Source organism: Sebastes fasciatus, chromosome 8 (genome assembly GCF_043250625.1).
Source record: "Sebastes fasciatus isolate fSebFas1 chromosome 8, fSebFas1.pri, whole genome shotgun sequence".
Classification (NCBI taxonomy): Eukaryota; Metazoa; Chordata; class Actinopteri; order Perciformes; family Sebastidae; genus Sebastes; species Sebastes fasciatus.
In genome coordinates this window covers 14,601,020-14,622,551 of record NC_133802.1, presented here as the reverse complement: position 1 = coordinate 14,622,551, position 21,532 = coordinate 14,601,020, and the positions used below count along the sequence as shown (strand labels likewise).

At 39.3% G+C, this 21,532-nt stretch overlaps 2 protein-coding genes across 4 annotated transcripts; one reads left to right on the top strand and one right to left on the bottom strand.

The window, feature by feature from the left end:
- The first annotated feature begins 1,871 nt into the window (after positions 1-1,871).
- Positions 1,872-7,533, top strand: smim29 (small integral membrane protein 29). The gene is made up of 5 exons (XM_074643677.1): positions 1,872-1,997; positions 2,490-2,833; positions 3,385-3,410; positions 3,531-3,636; positions 5,939-7,533. The coding sequence occupies exons 2-5, from the start codon at positions 2,726-2,728 to the stop codon at positions 6,005-6,007; spliced, it is 309 nt and encodes a 102-aa protein (XP_074499778.1). The 5' UTR covers positions 1,872-1,997; positions 2,490-2,725; the 3' UTR covers positions 6,008-7,533.
- Positions 7,534-9,292: 1,759 nt separating this feature from the next.
- Positions 9,293-15,913, bottom strand: hmga1a (high mobility group AT-hook 1a). 3 transcript variants are annotated; one of them, XM_074643702.1, is made up of 5 exons: positions 15,758-15,912; positions 14,762-14,878; positions 13,208-13,285; positions 12,183-12,239; positions 9,293-11,394 (listed from the first exon to the last, which is right to left on the bottom strand). In XM_074643702.1, the coding sequence occupies exons 2-5, from the start codon at positions 14,855-14,857 to the stop codon at positions 11,335-11,337; spliced, it is 291 nt and encodes a 96-aa protein (XP_074499803.1). In that variant the 5' UTR covers positions 14,858-14,878; positions 15,758-15,912; the 3' UTR covers positions 9,293-11,334. The 3 variants fall into 3 exon arrangements, with proteins under 3 accessions (XP_074499803.1, XP_074499804.1, XP_074499805.1); XM_074643703.1 differs by lacking the exon at positions 15,758-15,912 and adding an exon at positions 15,529-15,736; XM_074643704.1 differs by lacking the exon at positions 9,293-11,394 and adding an exon at positions 11,819-11,882 and having other exon boundaries at positions 15,758-15,913.
- Positions 15,914-21,532: the final 5,619 nt, after the last annotated feature.

Here is a 21,532-nt window from a genome sequence, read left to right as displayed (position 1 = left end):
ATATATGTTTATATGTAAAATTCAATAAAAAATATTGTTTAAATATTAAATGTTGTTTTATTTGTTTTTACTTATTTATATGTGTATGTATGTATATATGTATATATATATGTATATATATATGTATATATATGAATGTATATGTTCTTTCTTCCTTTTCTATTATTGTTTTTACTTTCTCCTTTTTTTTCTTCTTTTTTTCACTTATTTCTTTTAAATTTTCTTCACTTGTATTTGTCACAATTGTGACTACTGTTATTTTGTTATCATATATGCTAAGTTTATTCATGCAATCATCTTACGTCAATGTGTATTGCTGTCTGTATTGATTGTGTTCTATCGTTTGTGGGGGGAAAAAAGGGGAAAAAACAAAAACATTTCATTGTATAATTTAATTATTAATATTGTTAGTCTGACTGTGTGTGTATATATGTATATATGTTTATATGTAAAATTCAATAAAAAATATTAAGTATTAAATGTTGTTTTATTTGTTTTTACTTATTCATGTGTATGTATGTATATATTTATGTAAATATGTATATATATGAATATATATGTTCTTTCTTCCTTTTCTATAATCTTTTGTACTTTCTCCTTTTTTTTCTTTTTTTTCACTTCTTTCTTTTTAATTTTCTTCACTTGTATTTATCACAATTGTGACTACTGTTATCATAAAATGCTTAGTTAATTCATGCAATTAACTTCCGTCGGGGTTGGGAGGGGGATCAATGTGTATTGCTCTCTGTATTGATTGTGTTCTATCGTTTGTGGGGGAAAAAACTCAATAAATATATTGTTTAAAAAAAAAACATTTCATTGTATAATTTAATTATTAATATTGTTAGTCTGTCTGTGTGTGTATATATGTATATAAGTTTATATGTAAAATTCAATAACAAATATTGTTTAAATATTAAATGTTGTTTTATTTGTTTGTACTTATTCATATGTGTATGTATGTATATATGTATGCATATATATGAATATATATGTTCTTTCTTCCTTTTCTATAATCTTTTGTACTTTCTCCTTTTTTTCTTTTTTTTCACTTATTTCTTTTTAATTTTCTTCACTTGTATTTATCACAATTGTGACTACTGTTATCATAAAATGCTTAGTTAATTCATGCAATTAACTTCCGTCGGGGTTGGGAGGGGGATCAATGTGTATTGCTCTCTGTATTGATTGTGTTCTATCGTTTGTGGGGGAAAAAACTCAATAAATATATTGTTTTAAAAAACAACAACATTTCATCGTATAATTTAATTATTAATATTGTTAGTCTGTCTGTGTGTGTATATATGTATATAAGTTTATATGTAAAATTCAATAACAAATATTGTTTAAATATTAAATGTTGTTTTATTTGTTTGTACTTATTCATATGTGTATGTATGTATATATGTATGCATATATATGAATATATATGTTCTTTCTTCCTTTTCTATAATTTATTTACTTTCTCCTTTTTTTTCTTTTTTTTCACTTCTTTCTTTTTCATTTTCTTCACTTGTATTTATCACAATTGTGACTACTGTTATCATAAAATGCTTAGTTAATTCATGCAATTAACTTACGTCGGGGTTGGGAGGGGGATCAATATGTATTGCTCTCTGTATTGATTGTGTTCTATCGTTTGTGGGGGGAAAAAACTCAATAAATATATTGTTTTAAAAAAAAAACATTTCATTGTATAATTTAATTATTAATATTGTTAGTCTGTCTGTGTGTGTATATATGTATATAAGTTTATATATGTAAAATTCAATAAAAAATATTATGATATATATATGTATATATTATTATATAACAAGTACATGTAAGGGGAGAGTACTGTGTTGACATAATCATTTGTGCAGTTCTGCCTGGTCATGACGCTTTTATTGTGACAGGTTCAGACAGGAAGTGCTGTAGTTGCTGCTATAACCTGCTAACGGAAATCAGCTGAACCACAATATAACGTTAGTCAAAAGAGAGTCTTTCCACATCGCACAGTGAGTGAGCTTTTACTCTAATTTACCAACAAACATAAACAGCTTTATTGTAACTCATATCGGTAGAAATAAACCTCGTTTAGAGGGCTTGTTTCAGCTTTATTTGTGCAATAAAACAACCTGTCTGTCAGTAGCACCGGTGTCACCTAGTACACAGAGCAGCTCACGGTCACATTAGCTATGTGTTTATAATGCTATTGCAAGCAACGCTGGCTAATAGGTGCAAAGCATATAATGTATGTATATATATATATAAAGACAGCCTTTTAAGTAGTGAAGTGCATTGATAGCAGTTGTTATATGTTCGTCTGCTGTCACACGAGCAGCAAAATACCAGGAAACCAACACTGCGGTCAAGAAAAGTGCCTTTTTTTCTTCTAATAAGACATTATAACTGTGTATATTGTATTTAAATGGCTCATGATCAAAGCCTTTAGAGATATCCTTGTTATGCTTATCACTGTGTGCAAATTCTCTTCTGTTTCCCATCAGATTTCTGGTTGATTAGGAAGCGCAGTGATACCATGTGGGAGTCACATGAACGACGAGGATGAGGCATCAACAACAAGAGGGCAGCTTGAGGAGAGAGCCGCTGCTGCTGCTGCTGCGCACTATCTGTCACAGGGAGGAGGAGGAGGAGGGGGTTTGCTGCTTGTAAAAGATCCCTACAGTACAACAAGCAGCTCCCCTGTGTGTCCCCCCCCCACACCTCTTTCTGAACATATGCAATGAACAGCACTACTGAGACCCCTGCCATCATAGATGGGGATGTGGGAGTCAGCTATGTGTTGGTGCCATTTCTCCTCATCACTATTATTGGAATAGCTGCAGCTGTGGTAAGTGGGGTTGGTTGGCATATAGGATGACCTATACCAAAGTGGTTGGAAAAACATATTCAAGCTGCACATTTCAGTAGAAATATTACCATTAATGTATGCAAAATGAAAAGGCACTGTGATTACTCAGTCCTGCATATACAGAGGGCGGTTTGCAGGACAGATTATAATGCATTATATTCATTTCTAACAGTCTCTTCTGCACTATATTCACTTTTTAACAGTCTCTTCTGCACTATATTCATTTTTAACAGTCTCTTCTGCACTATACTCACTTTTTAATAGTCGTGTATCACAGCTGTTACCCTGCACTATATTCACTTTTAACAGTTTTCTTCATCTTGTATTTTTAGATCTGGTATATTTGTTTGTACTTTGTACTTTGCACTACTAACTTGTTTACTGCCTTTTTACTGACATGTTTTTGCACTATGGAACTGTGATGCTGGAAACTTGAATTTCCCTCGGGATCAATAAAGTTACTATCTATCTATCTGTCTATCTATCTATACACAGTACATGTAATGCTCTTCATTTTTTATCTCTTTCAGATCATGTATATTCGTAAGAAAAGGAGGTAGGCTTTTCAATCTACCTATTGATTTCATGGCACACAATGCTTTTGCAATGATTGCTTCACTTCTGTGATTCTGTGTCGTTAAATCAGTGTTTGACTTATTTTATTTTGTCCCTGCAGAATTGACAGACTCCGTCATCAGCTGTTACCGGTTTACACATATGATCCGTCAGAGGAGCTTAATGAAGCTGAGCAAGAAATGTTGTGGAGAGAAGAGGACACGAGGGTAGGATGCACCATTGTTTTTCAAACTGTTGGCACATTTTCAACTGCAAGTGGGACGAATCATTGTGAAATCAGATGAAAATCGCAAGGTCATCACTTAGAAAATGTAGTTGTTGTTTTTTTATGTCAAGTTAACATCTTTAAATTATGCTACCGTAAGGACGGTACAGCATATATTCTTTTTAAATGCAGAGGGTTGGATTACGTATGTAAGATCTTAATACAACATTTTCCACAAAAGCCATGTCTACCGTTGGCTGTGTGGTTCTCCTTGGTTGCGCCATTCACTCTAACAGCACAACAGTTCCTCATTTGATCAGTCACTTCCTCCCCCACATAGAAACCTAGCTGCAAGAAGTACAGTAGAAAGTATAGTAATATTAATGGTGGTAGTAAAATAGTAGAAAGGTTGCACTACTCGTTTTGTTTGTGAGCCTCAAAAATCCCTTACAATAGCAGTCAGTGGCTAGTTTTTGGTTTCTCTCAAGCGATCAAATATTCTATTAACAAGACGGACAAAAAAAATTGGCTTCTCAAAAAATTGTTTAGTTAACGGCAGCTCGTAAAGTCAAATCTATTTTAGTGTGAACATGTGGTTTCATGTTATTTAAAGTTTAAACAAAAAAAATGTCTTACCTGCTTCTGAAGTTCCTCTGATGCACCTGGTGGTATATACCTTAGTTTATAAAAAGCTGAAACAAAAGAAATATATGGTTATAGATGGAATAACAGTACAGAAATTAAATTATTGGCCTGGTTGATTCCAGTCAAAAATCATGCACTGAGCCATGAGAAGCACTAGGTGGCGGTATTGGCCAGGGGTAAAGTTGCTCATTGAGTTTTACTCCACAGTTGTGAAAATATGAAATGGGAAGTTCAAAGCCATCATATCAAGTTCTGTATTAGTTTACGAGGTTATTATTATTATGCTCTTAAAGGATCAGTTCACTCAAATCACAAAACAACATTTTGTCACTTACTACTAGTTCATTTTGTTTTTATCTGCTGGGGTCTTGTGATATTTCATTTATTTATTTATTTGAAAGGGACAGAGCACGTAAATGAACATCAGTATAAAATACAGGATGTAAACATGCAGGAGTTAGCAAGACAACAGATCCAAATATACAATACACACAGGTAGAAAAGACAAAATACACTGAGCAACATGTCAAGTTAAAAGGGATCACAGTTTTGGTCAGACATTGTCAGAGATGGGTCTTGAAAGTGGATTATGTAGGGCACTTCCTTATTGCACGTGGTAAGCCACTCCAATATTAACTTCCCTTTACTGACAGCACTGTTTGACCAAATGTGGTGCGCCTACTACAGTATGTGGCACCTCACAGTCCCCTCTAGTTGTGGCCCTGGTGCCAATTATATCCGTCCTTGAGATATCTGCCGCTAATCCAATACAGAGAAAGTGAGTTGAATTTCATTCGTGGTATTTCAGTAACTCAAAAGCAGCATGTCTTTCCAGAACCGGTGTCCCTGTTACTGAGGATAAACCGTTATACTTTTAACAGTGAGGTCTGTAGATTATCTTATTCAGTATACAGGACACTGTTTCTGGAAAAGATTTACTCTTGAGTTTCAACTGTTTTTTCATGCACAAATGAAACATCATTCACCTCCATTGTTCTTGGGTTTTGGCAGAAGTTTCAGATGCAGAAAGTCTTGTTGTTTTTGGATAGGGTGACCAGGTGGTCCCGCATTACAAGGGACTGCAGAGCATTTTTATTTCTTGTTCCACGTCCCACATATTGAGACGATGTCCCACATTTTAATTAGCTCTAGTTTTCAAAAGTCAAACCACTGCAGGACAGACGCTTTTTGCTGCGAGTCACCGCAAAGTCACAATCTATGCAGATATAGGCAGAATATGATGAAAGCTACCAGTAAGTATTTATAAGCCGGTGGAAGGAGATTTGTGTTATTTTTCAATACGACACAACGTGCAGCTCAAAAAGAGATGTGCTGATCTATGGATGCATTCGGGCAAAGTATCGAGGTGTTAAAAGATAAGGGGCAGAATAGAATTTTTTATTATTTAAGTTAGATAGACATTATATCAAAATTGTAGACTACCTCTCAGCCTTGGTAACGTGTCCTACATTGTCCCACACAAACATACTCTTTGTCCCACATTTGGTTTGTTGAGATCTGGTCACCCTAAATTTGGGTGAACTGACCCTTTATCATGGTCACAACAATTACCTCATTAGAAACAATACTGTGCTTAAAGTCAAGTTTAATTACAGTGCTTAACTAAACTGCTTGCATTTTGCATTTTATGTCCTCAGATTGTACAAGGTTGGGCCAGAAGTTATCAACAGCGACGCCCTCTTCTGACCAAAGACGTCACTGCATGATGGTAGTAAACGACGGCATCGAACATTGTCAGTGTGGACTCGACCTTCAGTCACAGAGAGCAGTCATGTTTGACATCATGCAGAAGACTTTTCTTTCTTTTTCTTTGCTACCATTTGCCGTTATCTTTCTTGTTATATGTACAGACTGTTCATTTGTGTGGTTCTGATGCCAATCCTGTGTAACAGACACAGCACAATACATTTATTTATTTGAAATTATTTATTCTTCTTTTTTTTCCTACCATGTTATTCAGTGACTCAAAGTTAAGAATCTCTCTAAAGATGAAGCTTCCTGTAGGTTCTCTCTGTTGTTTACATGCATAATGTTGTTGTGGGCGACATGCGGCGAGCGGTCGTGTTCCTGTGGGTTGCAGTAGGCTTTCGTACTGATTTTGATTTAGGGGCAGTGTTCACCGTGTGGTAAGAGCATGAATGTTGTGCACTAGTTAGAAACCATCACTCGTGCTGTGAGAGGGGTTTGTGATCATTGCCTGGATAGGTTGCTGTGAAGAGGCTGTTTGCAGTGCATTAAAAACAAATAGGACTTCTTTGATGAAATGCTTTTAGTTTTCAATAGTTGCATTTGTTGACATCAAACACTGCAGTATGACTTTTAAATTTTAAAATCAAAGTTTCATTTTGATAGAGATAGATTTATAAGATAAATAGGTTAGCTTGGGTGGATTTGATTTCTGTTTCATTTTGAGTCCAAAGCTTGAACGTGCCCCTTTTGGTTTTAATTTCCTCTCAGAATTTAAGTAGCTGCCCCACCATCCGGATCTTTTAGCGGTTCAGCCAAATCCTATGACTCTTATAAATGGCATGAAGAGCTCGATATGGAAGTAAATAAAACCAACCCTCTCATCCCCAAAATGAGCCGTGACTAGTGCCCTAAATATGTCCTGTCTAAATGGCACGGCACCAACACAGATTTACCTCCAGCTGAAGGTGAATGCCATAGGTCTGACTGTACCAAGCACTCAGGAAACCTCGCTTTCTTTTTCCTCCATGAATTGTAAGCTTTATTTTTTGCCTTTGCATTTGTGAATGTAAACCAAATACAATAGAACTGTTAAAAGAGATGTATTGATGGTATCACGTATTGACATCTAGAGGTGTTTCACACTGACAATTAGCTTTTTTTATAGACGTTTTCTGTTTTCATTTTTGGAACACGTTCCTCTGTGCTCCCCGGTCATCTTTACATTTCACTTTTCATTTCCTATGCATTATCTGGAGACTTTATTTTAAGAGAAAAACCAATGAAATAGGGTAGTCGTGATTTAAACTGTACAAATATCCGATCATGACATTGATTTGCACTGGTAAAACACATTGTAAACTTTTCACGAAATGATTTTCAGGCTGCACATGAAAAGTCAAAGAACTACTGATGTAAATGTGAATTTGGCAGCACTGTTAAAAGCTCAGACTGTTGTGCCAGTGTGTTGCTTTGAGAAGGAATTGATTGAGGCTGTTGATTTAAAGATTGAACATATAAATAAAGTGATAAACTTTGTCTTTGAGCTGGTTGTCATTTGTAGCTTAATTAGCCCATTTGTGCCCAAATACTATATTTAGTATGATGAGAAACAAATGCCACAACATTAGGTCTGATTGGTCAAAAGTCTTGAAATGTGGGCATACTTTGGGTGAGTATCTAACAGTACAACTTTGACATTTTTAGATCACATGAAAAACCACACCTTTATTAAAGGGACTATTTGTAACTTTCAGAAATGCTTGTTAACAGCGACACCTGTGGCCTTGAAATCAACGAAAGTCAGCGTCGGGCTCGCGCTTGCTCGCTCTAAATAGACATGAACGAGCATCGGTCAAAACAGTGAGGCGACACACGTCAGCTAAAACCACAATATCACTCTATATTTCACCTGCTTGGCAGTAATGTTAGCTGACCAGACAAAGGTCTCTCCATGAATCACTGCTGATCCTAGTGTTGGCTTTTCCTGCCTCAGCGCAGGCTCAGGCAGCGGGGCTACTCAACGAGTTACGTTATCGCCTCCCAACCGCAGCCGGCAACCGCAGGGAGACACCGGCACCCGGTCGGTAACGAGACGACAACGTAACACGTGGAGGAGCCCCGTCACTTCACAAGACACGGAAAACCTCTGTTGGTCTGGAGGAGCTGCAGCAGTTATTTCTGCACAAACGTCCTCTGTACATTCACAAGATATTCTCAGAGCTAAACTAACTCTTCTGCAGTGTGGAGTGAGCGCGCGTTCACGTCTAGTAGAGGTGGAGCGAGTACGCGAGAACGCGCGCTCTGTCTGAGTGAAGGTAAGCAGGCAGCGGAGACGAGGCTAAAAAGTTACAAACAGTCCCTTTAATAGTCAGTCAGGATTAACGTCGGGAAAAACGCTATTATTGTGTTTTATTAGATGTTTTCCATATGAAATCTATTTTTTTACACTGCATTTGTGTGCATATTTTTGATATTCAACTCGTTATAGGTTCACAGATACCAAATACTTGATTGTCGTAGTTTCTGAGATACAGCCATCTTATCATACCATATGAGCGGCTGTGATAATAAAAACCCACTTTTCAGCTAAACTTTTAAAGTTTCTTCACATTTGTGCTTAGGTCAGCTTAATTACCCCCATTTGTGCCCAAAGACAACATTTAGTATGATAAGAAAAAATGCCATAACATTTATTGTGATTGGTCTAAAGTCTTGAAATTTGGTAGGGACATACTTTGGGCATTTGTCTGACAGAAACATATTGTAATTTTTAGATCACGTGAAAAAGTACACTTTTAATAATAATCAAAGTCAGGGTTTTTGAAACAGGAAAGAGAAAAAAACATGTTAATGGTTTCCATGATTTTTTTTGCGCTGCATGTGTGCATATCTGTGATATTCAACTTTTTATGAGTTCATAGATACCAAATACTTCATTGTAGTACCTGAGATAGAATCATTGTACTTATATCTAGTATTTGGGCACATGGATTAGTTTTTTTCTGAAAATATAATAGTCTATTGTAACAACAGTAGTCCCATGTGCCCAAATAATAGATATAGAATAAGAAAAACTCAATTCAGCCAAGCAGTTTAACACATTTTTAAAGTTTCTTCACATTTGTGCTTAGGCAAGCTCAGAGAACACTTCCAAAGGAAATTAAATTTGATGGGCTAACCTAGTAGTCTGTTTGGCGACGAGGTTATTACAATGCACACCTGCTTGTTGAGTGTTTGGGTGGAAAATCTAACGATATGGTTGCATGGCTTAGAAAAAAAAAAAAAAAAAAGTGCCAGAAAAATGACAAAGAAAATTCTTTATTGACCATTTCTGATACAAATTGTTGTAGGGCACCATAGAAATATAGACATTGTACATTTATATACGGTGTACATTAAAAAGAATGATCACATCCTATTGAGTTGACAGTATATAAATGAACGGATGCAAGATGTTGGCATGGAAAATGATACCGATATTGTCCAGAGTTGTTGGAGGATGTTGAAAACAAAAAACATGAAATGACCGTTGTATGACAGAGTATGGCGAGGGGTGGCTGTGTGTGGTAGTGCCAACAGAACAGTTAAGTGGAAAGAGAGCGCCCAGTCTTATCACAAACATTTTTGTCCGTGATAATCTGAACCAACATTTCAGTGCACCAGAAGAATTAAAAACACACCTGCTAATCTACCACAGTCAGCGAACACAGTTGTACGAGCTGACAGGTCTCCCTGACTTGCTTCACACATTTAAACCAAAACCTGTCTGCGCGCTCCGGTTGTGAATGAGCCAAGACGCGCACGCAAACTTGACATCTTAGATACCTCATTACAGTCAGGTTATAACAAAACAAACAAACATTGTAATAACATCTTTCTAACTCATGCCAGAGGTTACATAAAAAACAAACAAACAGAAAACCAGTTAATTGCAATTATATGGTAAAGTAAGCCGTTGAGTGAGGTATGAAACTCCAGGCTGTGTATCGCCTGTTTTGCAGTTTTCCGGGTTTCGTAACTGAGGTTGTAGCAGCTTAGGTGTGTGGAAAAACCCAGTTAAGTGGACTGTGACTGCGGGTTCCCTGACACTTAGAAATACACAAACATTTTTCTCTTGTAGTAGACAACACACATCTCCAAAAAAGACTAAGAAAGATTACTGTACTAAGTGATGACAGAAGGACCAAGCTAGGTGAAAGCATTGAGAGCTAGATGGAATGAAACATAGACGTACAGCCCTGTTGGATAGCAGTGCCACCGACTATCCGCTATTACAATCAAACTCCTCGGTTGACCAGATTTGCCTTTACGAGTGATTGGGTTGAGCGCTTGGAAAGTGAGGACCATGCGAAGACAAAAAAAAAGACGTCGATGTAACAGCATTTGTAAAAGCTCCCTGAAGAAATGACACTGATGCTCTCTGCCTAGAACTCTGCCAACCCTATCCTTAAAAACACACATTATACAAAAAAAAAAAAGTTTTATTATAACATGAAAAGCAGCACACTCATGTTTTTTTTGTTGTTTTCTTTTTTAAATGGTATGTAACCCGAAGGAACAAAAACAGTAAGTATAGACTGATCGGACTAACGATACACTTTTACATCTCCCCACTGCACGCCGAGGACCGCGACGGAGAATTTCGAGAAGCATAACTACGTCTAAACTGTCCTACAGGATAGATGGGGATTCTGCTCTACTGGTGGGATGAGGGGGGCGAAATCAGTTATGCAGATTAGAAAAGGGGAAGAAAAAAAACAAAAAAAACTACCACCTGTTATCTATTCTCATCCTACACGCTGAAGCTCAACTCCATCTATAATACGATGCAAAAAGGATAGGTTAACCACTTCACACGAACACACACACAAAAAAACCAAAAAAAAAAACCCAGCAAGTATAGGTAAAATTCACCTTTGTCCAGTACAAAACATGGGAGAAAAATCTATATGCCCTACCATCTCAGATGCGGGTACAACAAATAAGTAACATTAAGCAGAGAAAATGTCCTACAAACCATCTTTAGTTGGGGGGGAACAGGAAATGTCCAGGCTCATTAGAGCGCACTTTTTGTCCAGTATAAAAGACTTGTGATAACATGACATGTAGAGAAAAGGGCTGTTACCCTTCATAGAATTCTTAGATATATACGCTTGAGCAAGGTCCATCGTTCTATCCAGTGCTGTTGCATGATTATTTGTACTGTGGTAAACCCTCCTTTTTTGGCAAAAAGGGGACTTTTGTCGTGAACAGTGGTCATGTGGTGGCACTGGTGTTTGGAGATACAGCCCAGTTCTGGTTAACAGTAAGTCAGTATGTTGAGTGAGGTAGCATGCGTTGTGAATTACTGGTCTTCTTCGTCTTCCTCCTCCTCAGATGATTCCTGGGCTTTTTCTTCTTTCTCCTGTGACAGAAAAAAAGCAAAACAAGTCAGGTCTCAGCTACACCCAGAGGGCCATCAACACTCATGATTCATGTCTCAACGTTTTTACTTTTTAATAACACCAACATTACAAAAGAAGTATTATAAATCTCTTTGATAAACCGCTGTGGCATGAAGAACACCCAGGGGAAGGGTGAGCCATCTGTAGTGAAAAGTGATTCATAAGAGTGGTGAGTCACAATGAGGCATCCTGTTTTTGCTCCCTCGCCTTTTTCCCTCCTCGTGCTCACTACTGCCCGAGATGTTCATTCATAAAAACGAAAGGGCTGGTTGGGAGGGTGACTTTGGGTCATTCCTTTCTGTGACTAATGCGATCCAGACGTCTTTCAAGAGTACGCCCTAACCGCTCATGCACATGACAGAATGTTACTACAAGACCGCAGGTTTTTTTTCCTAGATTAAAACATGCTTTATTTGACCTTCTGTACATGAGTCTGGCAACTTTGCAGCTACAAAAAAAAAAAAAAAAAAAAAGAAACAGCCGGTTACTCAACATTTGGATTAGGAACACATTACTATACATGTTCAGATTTGCCTTAAAACACGACCAGGTAGAGCTGCTCTAAATGAACGCGCTGTGCATGAGATGAATAGCTGTGATGAGTAAAAAATTACTCATCTGAGAGGAAGGATGCAGGCAGGGGAATTAGGAAAATGCAATTTCGCCCTGCAGGCAGTCATACCAGTCATAATTCAATTGGGGGAGGAATGGTTTAAACAAATGAGACTGTTTGTCAAGGGACTCTTACCTCCTTCTTAGGTCTTCCCCTGCGTTTTCCCGTTGCAGGCGGGGCTGGTGCTACCTTCTGTGAAGGAAAAACAAACACAAGGTTAACAGAGATACGAGTGGAGCACGACAAGGCAATTTTGTTGCGATTTTTATGCCGATGTGCTCCAGACTTTTTGGGGGATCAGTGCAAAAACCTGTGGTGTAAACAATCTCCACAGAGTTCTGCGTCTAGCTGCCTGCAGATGGCAGTAGCACCTCGGTAATGAGACAAATAGAAGGGGGGCATCGGGTTCATTGGCTATTATCTGGAAGGCCGACAGGAACTGCACACAGGGCACTCCAGTTCGCTGGCCACCTGGTCTGAGGCTCAGAGACAGCTGGTGGAACCGAGCGGAGACACAAACCCTCAGCAGCTCGGCCCTCGCTGCTAAAACCTACATCATACATGTATGTTTTTCTGTCCCTCCCTTTCCCATACATAGCAGCGAAGACTGAGCGCACGGGGGAGCTGGAGGGTTGGGGCGGGGGAGAAAAAAAAAAATCAGTTGTTGCTATGGAGACGACGGGCAGAGAAGAACTAGGGCTGTGTGCTGGGTGGGGGTGGAGGGGTGCTTAGTGTCAGCTTGGAAACAGTCTTGCGGCCTCTGCACCTGCACCAAACTGTGCATGACAAGCTGCAGGAAGCTGGAGGACAGGAAGTACAGAGTGAGCATCACTCAGTAAAAAAAAAACCAAAAAAACAGTTAAGGCAGTAAACCAAGGTCCTTACAATGGGAAACCCAAGCCAGGCTATTTCTGACACCAGGAGGGGGGAAGCAGCTAAATTGCAGCCCAGCCAATATATCACAAGTAACAGCAGGACGTCCTTTTAAGAAGACGGGGTTAGCTACCGTTAACAGCGAGGGTTAGAAAAGGGAAATGATTGCAAAAGAAGATGGGACGTGCCCGTCTTCTGCTCGACACGGACGCTGTTGCAGCGGCTCAGGATGTGTGTTGCTGTAATCGCGACGTGTGTGTGTGTAAAAACAGACAGCATTGACTTACTTTGCCCTTACTGCCTTTGTTTTTGCTGCCCTTCGGCCGTCCTCTGGACCTCTTTGGAGCAGGAGACCCACTTGCTTCCTGACAATCAAGACAGTCAAAAAAGATAGTTAGCATACCGCAAAACATAAACATAATAATTTATTCCGGGCACATATTATAAGGAGGAGTGGGTCTTTGTACAAAAAGAATGCAAGCATGGATACACGTCTAACATGCAAGACTCAGAAGTTTACAAGGTCGGTGCAGCGGACATGAACTTTTAAAAGACTGACAGGTGCTCAGAAGCCACGGAAACAAACAGTTATCAACTAAAGTGTTCATAAAGACAAACATTGGTGCGTAAATAGCACCCTGATATAAACATGCTATTGAGAAGGTGAGATGTAGAAAGGGGGAACTATAATAAAAGTTAACACGGAGATTGGGGGGGATTACCGTCGACTCCGACTGCAAGGTAAATCCAGTATCTTGTTCTCGTGATAATTTGTGGTTGTAAGCCGCGTCATGGCAGACCATTCTCTCGTTGCACCTTGGGGCGTGTTTACAACCGCAGCTCGTAGCAACCGAGCAATTCAATACTAAAACAGAGCAGCGCTGAGTGACAGCTATACGGGCCACTCTGTGCGCTTCCAACGCGGGCTATGTCATCCCATTACATGATGAGCAGAGGTGGGTCATGAGGGGGGTGAATACCAGTTTAAAGGTGTTGGGTTACAGGTTGCTTACAAACCTGGTGAGACACACACACACACACACAGGAAGCTTGTTGTAGACTCCTACGCTTACACAGATAAGAAGGGTGAGCGAGTGGTCACAGAGGGCTTCGCTGCAGCCATATATCCTGTTATAGATATGCATGAGCACCTTTTACCTGCACTCATATCTACCTGAGCATCACCTGGAACAGATGGGATCTCAAATAAAAGGGTTTGTCTCTTGGTTTAACACCTTTCTTCTATTTAATGCATACTTTTTTTATATATATATATGTTGGGGATATTCTCATTAAATGCAAACCGGATATAATGATTATAGATATGCATGAGCACCTTTTACCTGCAGTCATATCCACCTGATTATCACCTGGAGCAGATGTGATCATCCGTCAGTCCGCTAACAAATCCTCATTCAAATACCATCTAAGAATACATTACTAATACAAACTTTTATTTTGTTCCTTTTCCCTGATGACGGGCCTTGAGGCTTTAAACGGTTGTGGAAGATGTGTATGAATGTGAAATTTATACATGTTTTGAAAATTTGAATGTTATTAGCGTAACACAGATATGATGTTGTATGTATGTGATAAATGTAATGTACTTGATTGCAGACCCCAGGAAGACTAGCTGGTGCTATTGGTATCAGCTAATGGGGATCCTTTTTAAATAAATCAATAAATCAATGTGATCTATAAAAGGGTTTGTCTCTGGTTTAACACCTTCCTTCTCTTTAATGCATACTTTTTTTTTATATGTTGGGGATATTCTCATGATATGCAAACCAGATATAATGATTTCCAATAAATAAATAAATAAATGCATAGGGACTACTTACATCAGTGGTCTTCACCTGGGGCTTCTTACGGGGTCTTCCACGCCCCCTCTTCTCTGTCGCCTCCTCTTTCGGTGACACTGTCCCCTTGTCGCTCATGTTTTCTTAGCTTTTTCAGACCTACAGGAGACAAATCAAACCGGTCAGGCTTTTGCAGCAAGTTAGCACACACACACAAGACATGCAAGCACAAGAAGAGCTATAATATAAACTCACTGACCGCGCAGCAGCAAACGAATAAAAATGACCGCACACACACCGGTAAACGCGTTTAACTCAGATTAATCCGCGCTTATTCTCCAGGTCTATTTTTGTCCTCCTCCTCTAGTGCTCCATTAACACACAGCCCGACGGTGCTGCTGCACAAACAAGGGGATTGATAAGCAAATCTGCTCGCAAGATATTTATTGCTGGAGCTCAGTAGGCCGCAGAAATCTGCAGAAAGAGACTGAAGCCTCCTCTCCTCTCCTCTCTCCGCACACCGACCATGTTGAGAGGCCTCTCCTCCAGCAGCATGTCTGCACGCCGGCTGGGCCGCGGAGAGATATCCACCGACACACTCACTCACTGGCTCTGTGTGTGAAGCCACTTTAAAACAAAAAAAGCACAGCAGAAGCAAGCACGGTGCGTTTGCCTCGGTGAAAGCCCGGACTACCTCCAACAAAAGACGGGTTAAAGCATGCAGCCTCCTCCTGTAAAAGCTGTAAAATGCATTAAAAAAACTGCTTCTTCTGTGTTGTCGAGCATGCATTTCACCGTCCTGCACTCACCTTTCACCGCTTCCTCGGCTCTAATCTCTGCTCCGAGTTTACGACCAAAATGTTTCCTTTAAGCCTGGCTGGTTGTACCCGGTTAAAGAGCCTGGCTCGGATCTATAGGCTACAGCTTTTTATTCGTCAGACTACAACACACACAGCCCGCCCCTTTCAAATCCCACAGCATGCAGCCTTACAATAAAGAAAGGAAGGAAGAGAAGCTTGTATAAAACATATATCTTACCAGCAGCAGGTTGAGAAGTTTGTTCCTTGCGACGTCCCTATAAATAGCACGTGTCTTCTTGTCTCCTGCCGATAACGGGGGAAAAAGGCGCCAGCCAGGAGGAGTTTTCAGGCAATTTAAAGAGCCGCCCTCATGGGGAGGGCGGAGATATGATAAATGGGCCACCAAGAGGACGAGAAGCTGGGGGACAGACAGACAGTGGGGAGGGGAGGGTCTCCTCCGTCTCCTCCGTCTCCTCCTCCTCCTCCTGGATCCCTCTCATTATACCCCTGCTTTCATAACAAAAACACCATGTGTAAAAGTTGCAGAATTGAGGAATTAGAATACATAATTGTTACATTGTATCACATATTGTGTGTGCATGTCAGCTACATACCAGAGTCTTCACCACAGTGATGGTGAGTGAACTATGACCTCCACCCAATGTAAACACAAGCTGGGGTTTCAACTCAGAGAGGCATTTCTTGTTATTTTCCTCTTAAAGCATCATCTCCTAGACATATTCAGATCCTTTACTTGAATAAAAAAGGAAAAAAAGTCGTAATATTATGAGAATAAAGTCAGAAGTTTATGAGAAAAAAGTAGTAATATTATGGGAATAAAGTCATAATATTATAAAGTAGTAACTTTACGTGTTATTTTCTTTTTTTTCTCGTAAAGTTATGACTTTATTCTCATTATATTACAACTTTTTTTCTCGTTAAATTAGGACTTTATTCTCGTAATATTCCGACTTTTTTCTCGTTATATTACGACTTTTTTTCTCGTTAAGTTATGACTTTATTCTCATAATATTACGTATTTTTTTCTTGTAAAGTTATGACTTTACTTTCGTAATATTATGACTTCGTTGTGGAAATCTCAGATTTTTTCCCCCCTCAATGTGGCCCTAATACTCCGTAGTATATTTGCACTTTGGCCTTCACTGCATTAGACTTATATACTATATACTTAGACTATAAACTGTGACTAATATGGCTCTTTTGATAGTAAAGGTTGATGTTCTAGACATATTCAGATACTTTACTTGAATAAAAGTAGCAATATCACAATTTAAAACCACTCCATTGAAAAAAAGCCCCGTCAAAATGTAAAGTAAAAGTAGCAAAATGGATTTAAAGTATCACAAGTTAGTTTAATGCAGGAACATGGCCCATGTGAGTGTAACATTATTATATATGACATTATTGGATTATCCACTAGCCGGTTTTCAACTCAGAGAGGCATTTCTTGTTATTTTCCTCTTAAAGCATCATCTTCTAGACATATTCAGATCCTTTACTTGAATAAAAGTACCAATATCACACAATTTAAAACCACTCCATTGCAAAAATGCCCTGTCAAAATGTAAAGTAAAAGTAGCCCGTGTAAGTCGGCTAAATGGATTTAAAGTATCACAAGTTAGTTTAATGCAGGAACATGGCCCATGTGAGTGTAACATTATTATATATGACATTATTGGATTATCCACTAGGGTTTTACTGTTGTTGTTGGTCACGGTTGAGCTAATTTTAATCTGCTTCTTATACTGCTGTGTAATCTGTAGGAAAATAATGCATCATGTTCTATATATAGATGTTTTGGATGTGAAATCTAAATGTATAAAGTAACGGGAAGCTACAGCTATCAGATAAATGCAGTGATATTTCCCTCTGAAATGTAGTGGAGAGTAGAATTTGACAACTTGCTCTCATGAGTTATAGATTTGTATTAATGGTTTTAGATTGCTCTTGTGCTATCTTAAGGTGTTATGTAGGTTGTGTTCAGGCTGTGTTTTGATACTGATTTTTTTTTAAATTATTTTGTATTGGTGAAAATCATTTAAACAATAAAAACTGCCATGTTTACTATTATTCCCACCCACCTATCCACCCTGCCCAACAACAACAAACCACATTACAGAGAAAAAAAAAAAGAAAAAAAAAATGTGTGTACACACACATACAAAATAAGATACAATTTATAAAATATATTTATATAAAATAAAATCTACAAATAATAGAATAAATTGTATTAAAGTAAGGTTAAGGAGTATATTGATCAGGGGCTGCTACAGGCCGATGATATTGTGTAGAAACAAAGACAATCAGTCAGGAGGAAGAACAGACAGGCCATTAAAATAGGAGACGAAGGGTTGCCACTTCTTTAGAAAGTGCTCGCCCTCTCAGAGTAAACTTTTCCTTTTCTAGATACAAAAACAACATCATACCTTCCAGCCAGGCAGAGAACAGGGGGAGTCGGCGATACCGATACAGATTTGTGGCATATTTGTGTGTTTTTTTTTTGTCTTGACCTCAACAGTCTTTAAAAATGGATTTTTGATCTCAAAGAGGCTTTCAAAGTTAAATAAAATAAAAAAAATTCTTTAAAAGTAATGAGTCACAGTTACTGACTTAAGAAAAATTAACATTTGTGATATTTTTTCAATACTCTGAAAGATTGAGAGGAGAGGGTAAAGTTCAAATACTTTTGGAAAATAAAGAACACTAAAGCAACCCCAGGCCACTTTTCTTTTCTTTGATTAATATTAAATTCAAATGGCTGCACAGTTTTTTCCCCATTTCTGATGCGTCTAGGCAATAACCTCTTCTAGTTTGTAATGGATGTGTTTCAGCTGTAATGGTACACAATATTTCAGTAAAAATTCATTCAAATTCATAAAAAAAAAAAGTCACTTTATTACCCCATGCTAATGATATGTCAAAATAAAGTTATTTCTTGAGTTTAAATGAGTTTACCTGCCTCTACACTATAGGACACAATATATTCCTGATTAAAGCTCTGGGTCAATTAATAGGTAAAACCAAATAAACTCTTTCTTTCATACAGACATAGGTGAACCCTTCAGGTCGTTCCCACCCGGTGTTGATGTGACCACTTTGCATTTGAAATGAATACACATTGGATGGCAATTGCATGGGTGTGGTGGATACAGGGGAGACAAGGTGGAGGTGTAAAGGCGCTCCAAACTGTACTCTAATCAAACCACCTACTGGTGCTTTCACACGAGGGTTTCTAATGTAAATGAGCCCTGCCCATCTGGAGCTGATGGCTCTTCTACTCTGCAAATGAAAACAGATACTGAGAAAGTGGTCGAAACAGACCGTTTGCCGCCATCGGTGCATATTTAACCTCGCAATCTGTTGGTGCACGACTTTTCTCAACTTACTTGATGTATGCAAAAGCATTAAATCAAACCTTTGTCATGTGCAGATAGCAGATAGATAGATGTCACTATACTGTACGTACATGAGGAGTAGAGCGGGAGTTTGCTGGAAAAAGTGGGATTGGATAGGGCATGAATGGAGAGAGTGCCTTTCTCAATGAGTCCAATGTTTCTGCTCAGCATGTGCTCGCCTTGCATGCCACCCACTCCCCATTTCTCACTCTATTCACTTCCTTCCTCTCTATCTTCCTACAACTACTCCAGCCCCATCCCCCACACACCCTCTCACACATCTCTGCCATACCCAGCCCCTCAGTGTGTGGATGGAGACAGGGAAATAGGTCTACTCTGTGTGTATGTGTGTGTGTGTGTGTGTGTGAGGAATGTTGTCCCTCTCAACCACTGGCACCACCTGGAGACCGACGACGGGACTGGATGACGTGAATGATCAGAGATGATGCAAAATAAATGTTAGCATTTTAAAATGTAGCTGTGAAGCAAAACAGTTGCTGACAAAAAAATTGCACTGGGAACTGATAACAGAGCAGAAGGTGGAGGGGGGGCGGGGGAGGGTTATCCTGTCATGTATCAAGAGGATGGTCTTTAAAGCTGCAGTGGGTAGAAATGGTGCAAATATGATTTTAAAAAAGTTATTTTTATAAAACGGCCACTATATCCTGACAGTAGTGCACGAGACAGGTAATCTGAAAAAAAATCATGTGTCTTCTGTGTCCTCCGGTGCTCCTAATGGCATTTGCAAGATTTCACAGACCGGAGGAAAACAACCAATCAGAGCTGAACTGGAGTCTGATGTCTCTGAGCAGCTGTCAATCACTCGCAAACTCTGATCTAATGGTCAAACTAGGCTGCGCTGATCAAATATGAATCAATATTTTGTTACGGTAATGCCTATTTCTCGCCTCAAATGTTTTTAAAAAACATCTTGTAGTGTACTGTTTAGCTGTAAAATGAGAAAGTTTGTGACCCGGCAGCCATATTGAGATCTGTTGAGGAAATCCCAAGCACCATCCACCAGCCGGAGCACAGCCAATAGGAACGCTCTCTCTCTGAAATGACCTGCGATTGGCCAAAGTCTCCCGTAACACGCTAGATTTTTTTAAAACTTTAAAACAGAGCCATGAGGAGGTACAGAAGTCTAGTTTTCGCTCAGAACATTTGAATTAAAATATGCTGAAAGGTTTTTTCCCCAATGATGCCAAAAACGTTCTGCCTACTGAAGCTTTAAATGTGAGAGCATCCTTTTTTTTAATTCATGTTAAAATGTTCTAATGATCTCCTGCAGCATTTCTCATCGTTTTCTATGTTATTTTTTCTTAATTCTGATGATCGTCAACGCACAGATGCTGCAAAGGAACTGTGCATTATCATTGTACAGATAAAGGACATGTCAGCAATTTGAATACGCCTTTGTCTGTCACTCTCAAGGACAGAGTCATTATAGAACGTCCTAGAAAATGGTGGTCTTATCTTATACGTGTAATCAGGTTAAAGTCTTGGTCAAATAAGGTCAACATTCATGAAATTCCATTCTCAATCAATACTCTGACTACTTTTAGTCACTTGGGCTCTTGGACTTTGAGGAATGAGATCATTTTTGATCGGGATCATCAAATTTAAATTTGAGGTTACGCTAAATCAGAAACCTGCCTCTTATCACAGACCTGATGAATACATGTTTTCTGACCAGATCTTAACCTGTGGCCCAAGAAAAACCACAAAACAAACCTGTGGGAGTCGGTTTGCATTTAAATGCTAATCAAATCTTCCAAGAGACAAACACTTCCACGCCAGACGCCCTCTCTAGAGCCGTCTCCTGGCTCGTGAACTCTGCAGCAGCTCAGGGCAGACAGAATCCTATTAACCATCAGGGGGGTCTTGGCCCACTTTGACATGCTCCCCCCTCCCCCCCCCCACCTATGTCCTCCTGCCCTTTTTTCACCCCCTCCTCCTCCTCCCACTCCTCCTCCTACTACTAAATGCTCATCCGTCTTTCCCTCCAGCACGCTCTCTAGCTCATTCTAGCAATCCATTTTTAGGCCGCTGCGTAAACCGCAAGAGTGTTGCAGCCGCCAAACGCCAGATGTGGACAAAACATCCTATTCCTGCCTGTGCCTGGGTTTCCCCCTTGCTTGTGCTGCTGTTGGCCCTGGATGAGCCTGAACATGACTAACACACTCACATCCTCCCCTCTGAAGAGGAGATGAAGAAAAAAGAAAAGAAAAAAGGAGCAGGAGAGAGAGAGAGAGAAAATCCATCGGGAGGAAAAGTGTGGGAGTAGTTGAAAGGCAAGGTGGGCGGAGATGGGAATATTTGTGTGGGTGTCTTTTATATTTCTGCGAGGGGGCGGACGGAGGTTAGTGGGCGGGGGGATGGGCCCGGCTGATGAGTAGTATCTGACTCACACAAACACAGGAAGTAGCGCGTGCTGCTTGTTTAGCGGACACAGCTCTGTATTTATGTGATACTCCTATACGCAGGGAATAATAGGAGTTCTTGCACTACCTAATTTCACCTCCGTACGTCGGTCACTGAGTCAACGCTCCACTTTCCCTTTCGAATAGTTTCATATCCACATCCTGAGATTTTTG

Excerpts from the sequence above, each read along its gene's own strand:
- smim29 (XM_074643677.1), top strand. The coding sequence starts at position 2,726 with ATGAACAGCACTACTGAGACCCCTGCCATCATAGATGGGGATGTGGGA. Across the intron at positions 2,834-3,384 it reads TTGGAATAGCTGCAGCTGTG|ATCATGTATATTCGTAAGAA; the intron begins GTAAGTGGGGTT and ends TATCTCTTTCAG. Across the intron at positions 3,637-5,938 it reads GGAGAGAAGAGGACACGAGG|ATTGTACAAGGTTGGGCCAG; the intron begins GTAGGATGCACC and ends TTATGTCCTCAG.
- hmga1a (XM_074643702.1), bottom strand. The coding sequence starts at position 14,857 with ATGAGCGACAAGGGGACAGTGTCACCGAAAGAGGAGGCGACAGAGAAG. Across the intron at positions 13,286-14,761 it reads CCCAGGTGAAGACCACTGAT|GAAGCAAGTGGGTCTCCTGC; the intron begins GTAAGTAGTCCC and ends CTTGATTGTCAG. Across the intron at positions 12,240-13,207 it reads ACAAAGGCAGTAAGGGCAAA|AAGGTAGCACCAGCCCCGCC; the intron begins GTAAGTCAATGC and ends TTTCCTTCACAG.